The sequence below is a fragment of the Castanea sativa genome, chromosome 11, assembly GCF_040712315.1.
Source record: "Castanea sativa cultivar Marrone di Chiusa Pesio chromosome 11, ASM4071231v1".
Lineage (NCBI taxonomy): Eukaryota > Viridiplantae > Streptophyta > Magnoliopsida > Fagales > Fagaceae > Castanea > Castanea sativa.
In genome coordinates, this window is record NC_134023.1 from 24,179,601 (window position 1) to 24,187,229 (window position 7,629).

The window sequence follows — 7,629 nt, forward strand, 5'->3', positions numbered from 1 at the left end:
TTGGCACCATCTCTTATTCACACTCCTCACGACATCATCATTTAATAATGCACAAGATAATACTACATCCTTCACACTCCCAAGTCCCAACCCAAAGAGTAAAAATACTTGCTTTATTACTGAACAAATAATGTATATCTATGATCTATCCCTTCCTTCCACTCCTACAATTCATGTGAATACATTAGTAACACTAACACATATAGATGTACATATAATTAATTATGGGTGTAGGGCTTTCATCAGGTTCTTGTATAAACTTGAACCGAATGTAAAGATGACTCCTGATTATTTTAGGATATAAATCGTACTTGCCATCACATTTAGTATTCAAGAACATTGAACGCAAAACCAACCCTCATAACTAACATAAAAACAAACACAATTAGTTAATTTCTTGGTTTCCATAGTCAAACTTTGTAGCACTGCCACGCTGGCCTCGAGATCTGTGATCCGGCACTGGCTGGACACGCTGTAACCCCAACAGGTGGAGGGACCATGCAATTATACCGCAAGCACAACGACGTCGTATCCGGCAACTTCATTCTATCGTCCAAATTAATCCTTGTTAGAAAATTGTGTTGCAAGTACAAGGTCTTGGTGGTACCAAGGCACAAGCTCTTAGTATACTCCTTAGGCACGGTACCAATCAGACGGTTGTTATTCAAGAACAAGCTCTCCACCCCAACCAGAACCGTCGATATCTCCCCAGATAAGAAGTTATGACTCAAGTCCACGATCGAACCATCACCGTAGGTTGATGATGTGGTGGGGTCGGCGTTTTGTGGGAGCCCACCAGATAAATTGTTCCGTTGTAATAGTAATGAAGAGAGTGTGGGATTGAAGAGTGAGGTTGGGATGGGCCCACTGAATTTGTTCATACTTAAGTCGAGGTACACTAACTCGGAGAGTGAATCCAAGGCGTAGAGTGGGCCCCACATCGTATTCTCCGAAACCGACAAGTAACGTAGGGATAACGGTAGTAACGGAAGTTTCCCGTTGAGTCTGTTTCTTTTCAAATCTAAATGTAACAGCTGAGCCGACACGGTGGGTAACTCGCCGGATAGAGAGTTTGAGGCTAGAATGAGGACTTTGAGTTGGGGTAACTCAGTGAGACCCCGTGGGATTGACCCAGTGAGTTGATTGTAACTCAGGTCGAGGGTGTGGAGGTTTGTTAAGGAAGAGAGAGAGGTGGGTATGGGACCGGTTAAGCGGTTGTTAGTTAAGGAGATGACTCGGAGGTTGGTGAGTTTGCCGAGTTTGGATGGGATTGGACCGGTGACTAGACCTGGGAAGAGGATGAGTTGGGTTAATTCGGTGAGTTGAGAGAGGGCAAAGGAGAGTGACCCAGCAAGACCCGGTGAGTCGGAGAGGCCAGTGCCGAGTGAGAGAGTGGTGACTCGGAGAGAAGAGGAAATGAGAGAGCAAGTGAGGCCAGAAAATGAAGAGCAGGGATTGGGTGCGGTGAAGTCCCAGGAGGAGAAGAATGTGGAACCAGGGATGTCTGTGAGTGAGGCTTTGATGGTTTTTAGTGCAATGAGATCTGAGATACTGAGCTTTGAGTTTTGTTGTTGAAGTGATAGAGGTAGGAAGAGAAGGATGAAGAAAATGAGAGAGGTGTAATGTGGTTGGTCCATGAGGAAATGAGAAGAGAGTGTTTTTTAGACAATGATGGGAGACTGTGAAGTGAGTTTGTCTTTTGACAGACTTCGGTAGTTTACCTAGGTATATTATAGTACTGTAGTAGTAGTATTATATGAGTGTGAGATTCGATCCCATTTGATATTTAAGAGGGAAGAGATGTTTGGGTGATGTTGTTTTTTCTCGTTAAATTCATGATGAAGGTTGCTATGAATATTAGAAGAGGGAAAATTATTCTTCATATTCTGATAGAATTAAAAAAAAAATTAAATGTAATTTACATAGTATTATGTGTACAACAATTTAATATTATTTTCACAGCAAATTTTATTGTTAATAAATTGTTACTAGTTCTGATTTTGAGATATACAATTGCACATTTTTATTTATTTACCGTTAACAGTGTGTTATCGAGTTTTTGTTGTAAAAATTTTCTGGAAATATCGTGGGAATGGTTTTATTCAATATAATTATGTATTCTGTTCCAAAGTTTTGGTTAAAAATGTACAAAGTTTTGGTGACCACCGAGAAGGGAACATGTCAGGGCTGCTGAGCAAGTGAGTATCGAGAAGGACTGATGATAATAATGCAAGCTAGGCATGCAACTCCGAGTACATACGAAGCAAAGTTTTACAAATGACTTTCCATTCTAGTGGACAAAAATGTTGGCCAGACTGATAACGTAGCTCAAACTCTGTTCTGATTCCAATCTTATATGGTCCTCATCACTGACCGGTCCCAGCTTGAAGTAATAATACTGGCAGTATGTATGAGACTTGTGTATCTAATCTAGCTAAGCCTTACAAGTTATGTGCAGTGATTATATTTTTCCGTATATGATTCTTTTTTTCTTTTCTTTTTTTGGAGAAACATATATTACTTGTTATGATCCATAATTTATATTCTAGCTAGGAAAAAAAAAATATATTTGGCTTTATGTCGGCATTTCAAAATTTTAAATGTTAACTCTCATTAATTAATTTGTCGTGATCTCAAAAGTCAAAATTTTCACTTCGTTTACACATTCTTTTCAGAAATCTATTAAGTAATTAATGAATGCAATGTAGACAAGAAGTGCATCGAAGAAAATGGCCGAGCTATAAAGGATAATTCTTTAGTTTCTTTAAAGACTGACGAGTCATTTTATGCATATTTAAGGGAGTTGCCTACCTTTTTCATTTTCGTGCAATTTTTTTTTTTTTTGAGAATCATTTTCGTGCAATTTGTTTCAACTCATTCAAACTAGGTGAGTCGATGATATAGCATCATAAATCTGGGACTAATATTAGGCTACCAATCGATCGGTGCCATTATTGCATTTGATTGCCATCGTCCTAAGCCATAAGTTTCCACCACCGCTCCCCCTTGGTGTGATGGTCACTCTACAAGTATAAATATTTATGAGGGACAAGAACCGAGGTTCAAGTCTCTAGGAGGGAGTTTCACACATATATATACTTAAATTAGGATAGAGTAAAAATTTTATCTTTTATATATATATATATATATAAAAGTCCTAAGTTTCCAAATGAGGGTTCAAACTTCAGTTTATTTTTATACTTATTTTTGGCAAGAAATTTAAATTCTAAACATCGATTGCTATATGTTTCTTATAGACTGGTGTCAGTCTCAGGACACTAATTTAAACAAGTGGAAAAGACAATGTTCTAAATTCAATACAGCCCACATTCTAAGATTGTTTTGGATTTGAAATTAAGGCACATGGGATGTGTGTGGCACCCATCAATTTGCAATACAAGAAGATGGACAAATATATATTTTATGTGTGCCATAATAAAAAAAGGCATTATACAGTGTTTTTTGGGGGGGGGGGGGGTAATAATTTTTATTTTCTAGTCCGTATAAGCCAAGGGATTGCAATTGGATCTACAAGTAACATAGGTGGAAAGTTCGTGACGTTGCTGCTAAAAGATTCTGCTCTCTTTGCTTATTTTAATTGGCCCACCAAGTGAATATTGAAATAAATAGAAGTATATGTTATGAGTTCGCAACATATTTCAAAATGGTGTAACAAATGGTGTTTCATGCATTATAAAATAACAAGTAAAATTGATATTATTCTAATACTGATAATTCAAATTACATAATAATAAATTTACCACTAAATTACGTATTTTGAACTCTAAAAATGAGGTAGAGGAAGGCCATCTAAATTTGGAAGCAGAAAATCGAAATGAGTTATAGTTATACGTTCAACCTTATCAAAGATGGTAGTAAGCTTAAAGTGAAAGCTTCCTATACAGAATTCGAACTGAGAACCTCTCCCTCCCAAACTCTTAAAAGTGAGCCCATAACAATTAGTTCAACTACCTTGATGTGAGGATCAGGGTTATTCAAATCATTATATATAGAATTATTAATTATATAAATAAGTAAATAAATAAAAGTGAATAATAGTGTATGTCCAACATTACTCATCTTCCTCGCTTTCGTCAATGACCGTGAGGCCCACCATGCAATTAATGAAGGTTAACTAGTACTAATGGATCGCAAGTCGCAACCCATGCCATACATTCAACCTGATGTCATTACTGTTGGTATGTGGCTAACACTCGACTCTGCCTCCCCTTCCATTCCATTAACTGATTATATAATAAGTGGGTATAGATGACAGGGCCGTTGAGGCCGGCCCTCGTGGCTGAAAAGGTTGTGCATGCCATAAGAGATCGAAATGAAGGTACCGCCAACTTTTTTCTTCTTTTGGGAAAAATATTGGACCACCAATTAATATTTTAAGCTATGTCACACAGTCACAATTCTTTCTTTATGTCAATAGAGTAGCTACTAGAGTATAATTAGCAAATATCAATACAAATTTCTTAAAAGCAAAAACATCCTTCAAAGTTAAACTTCAGGGTAAAATCATAGTCTTATTATCTTTTTAAATTTGAAATTAGGCGGTTTGGAATCTAGGCTGTTGATTGGGGTTCAATGCATGTTGGTGGCTAATGGGATTTTGGGGTGTCTTCGATGGAGTACGTTCAACAATAATTCAGTGGTTGTGTGTTGTGTTAACTTGTAAGGATTTGTAGTGGATTTTTTGAATAGTTGTGGTGGTGGCCTTATGTGTTTTGGCAAGGTGGGTCTTGGTTATGAATGATTAAAATCCGACAAATCTAGTACTTTTTTTTGTCGGAGAGTTGCCATGTATGGACGTCTCGTCTTGATGAGAAGAAGTAGATGAAAAGAAAAGAAAATAATAAAATGTAGTTCTAAACGAATATTAAACTAAATTTTAGTTTTAAATGATTTATAATAAATTATTCAGAAATGAACTTTTACTGCAGAGATGAGAAGTATACGTTGAACTCCAAATTAAAAAGTCAGTTTTATTTTACTATTCAGCTTATTTTTATTACTATTTATGAGCTCTACTGTACTTTTTGGTACTATTTATGTGTTTCACTGTACTATTTCAACTAACTTTTACCTTTATCTACAGTACTTTCAGCAAAAAAAAAATAATAATTTCAGCAAAATAAGCAGATTCCAAACATCAGACTAATTTAGCATTTCTTCAAATAGTGGCTTCCAATTTTAATTTTAATTTTTTTAATAAAAAAATGAGATCAAATTTTTTTTACTATTTTATATCTCAATAGTTAAGAAGGAGAATATGAATCCCGAATGTCTCGTTTGGAGACACCAAAAATTACCAATAGGATGAAGTTGGAAACCCATGACAATTTAATTTTGAATCGGTTTTAGTATTTTTTGTATTTTTGCCTTCTGACCCTTTGAAGTTTGAACATACTCTTGGGTTTCAGCATTTTGTTTCCATTATTATTATCACTAGCAACATTTAAAGTGAAGTAAAGCCAATATAAACTCAACTTGTTTTTTACTCGAATGGAAACAAAACCGACCTCCAATAACAATTTAATAATTGCTCAACCTGTGAACTGAATTTACTTCAACGTACTCTGCAAAATAAATAAATAATGTTTAACACTTGCCCCGTGAGCTTCATATTCTCAAATCCTATGAGAAGAAAAGAGGGATAGTAAAAATTGGCATTAATATGTAAGCCAGCTTTTAAAAAAAAATTATTTATTAAATTTTTAACTGTTATATATAAGTTTTTAATTTATTTATTTATGGGTTTTATTGTACTATTTATGGGTCACAATATACTATTTCAGCAAATTTTTACCTTTATCTATAGTACTTTCAGCAAAAAGTTTTCAATTTCAGCAAAACAAATGGATCCCAAACTAGTGGTGTCCACCCAGACCCGGACCCGATCGAAACCGACCCCCCGTGACTGACCTGAGAGCTTCGGCAGGTCGGCGGTGGGTTACAGAACCCAGAAACCGACTCCGACAGGTCGATTGGCAAATTCTCTCCTTTAAAACCCGCCTCAACCAACTCGACCGGAACCTTACCAAAATTCGGCGAAATAAGAATTTTTCGGCGAGTTTTTGGTCAAATATACTTTAGATTTTTATGAGATTTGTGTTGGATTTAGGGAGATATCATTGAATCTAGTGAGATCTTAGCTAGATCTGGTGAAAATCTCACTGGATCTAACGAGATCTCAACAGATCCGGTAAGATCTTCGCCGGATCTAGTGAATTTTTTCCTGAAATCAACTATTTTAGCCCGATTTTTTACCATGGACGGTTTCGACCGAATCGACCATTTTCTGGCACAAATTCAACTGCTCTGATTTGACTCCCTCGTCGGTCAACAGTAGGTCAACTTGTTTTTTCCTCGAATGGAAACAAACAACCAACCTCCAATAATAATTTAATAATTTCTCAAGCTGCAAACTGAATTTACTTCTGCAAAATAAATAAATAACGTTTAACACTTGCCCCGTGAGCTTCATATTCTCAAATCCTATGGGAAGAAAAGAGGGATACTAAAAATTGGCATTAATTTGTAAGCTAGCTTTTTTAAAAAATTTATTTATTAAATTTTTACCTGTTATGTATAAGTTTTTAAAACCTCATTTTTTTAATATTTAAAGTACAAATATATTTTGGTATACTCTAAGCAAAAAAATTTCAGCAATAAGTTAGATAAATTATTTCCAAATGGACACTAATATATCAGTCAAGTGGTTGAATTTATTTTGACCTCAATTAAATTAACTAATCATCTGAATTGATTAATTAATCCAATTTAGTCACAAGATTCAATTAAGGCACAATCACATCACTAGTTTAGAGTTTAATGTAGCCAAAAATAAATTTGACATAAGTGACATGCTCACGATAAAAAATTAGGAAAAAAAAACCAACAGGTAATATATTAGTCACCACTTCTAAAGAATTCACTAACAAAGTTTGATATGACAAATACAAGAAATATTACATAATCTCAAAGTACCTACCTATAGTAGAAACTGATGATGTGGAAATCGTCAGTTGAGTAGGTTTGTCTAGATGAGTCAGCAACCTCGTCCCTATGCCTACAATTGTTGTGAAAAGCCCTCCTTAGGTGGTCACCGGTATGATGTCTGCCACAAAGTCTCCGATGATAAAGTCAGTGTATAGAAGCTCAAGAAAAATGTGAGAACTCAGTATATTAGAGCTACAACATGTATGTATATTAGAATGTGTACCTTATTTGGTTTTGAGGAGTGTTTATATATGGCTCTATTGCTTCTAGCCGTTGTGGCCTTTATTGTGGCTTTAGTGCCTTTTTTGTAACGCCTCTGGGCTCATTAATGTGGGCTTTGATGAGCCTCCAACGGTCTGACAGCTGGTTTGTAACTGTTCGAGGTACTGAATCCTTCATTTAATGGCTTATCTTCCTTCTTCCATGACGTGGCGGGATGGACGAAGGTGCCTAATGGATTCGTCTAGGAAGTAAGTTTCATTGGTCCTATCAGCTGCCTCTCCAGGTTCTTTGATTGTCCTTGCATGTCGTGACGACCACCAGAAGATGAAAGGTTTCTTGCTCAGACATGACTCTTGGGGTTATGTTCCGTATTTAATGCATAGCGGCAACACCGTACAC

The 7,629-nt window shown here is 36.0% G+C and overlaps 1 protein-coding gene across 1 annotated transcript; it reads right to left on the minus strand.

Moving 5' to 3' along the window:
• LOC142615570 (uncharacterized) lies at positions 1 to 1,706 on the minus strand. Its single transcript, XM_075788307.1, has one exon. The coding sequence runs from the start codon at positions 1,635 to 1,637 to the stop codon at positions 411 to 413; it is 1,227 nt and encodes a 408-aa protein (XP_075644422.1). The 5' UTR covers positions 1,638 to 1,706; the 3' UTR covers positions 1 to 410.
• Positions 1,707 to 7,629: the final 5,923 nt, after the last annotated feature.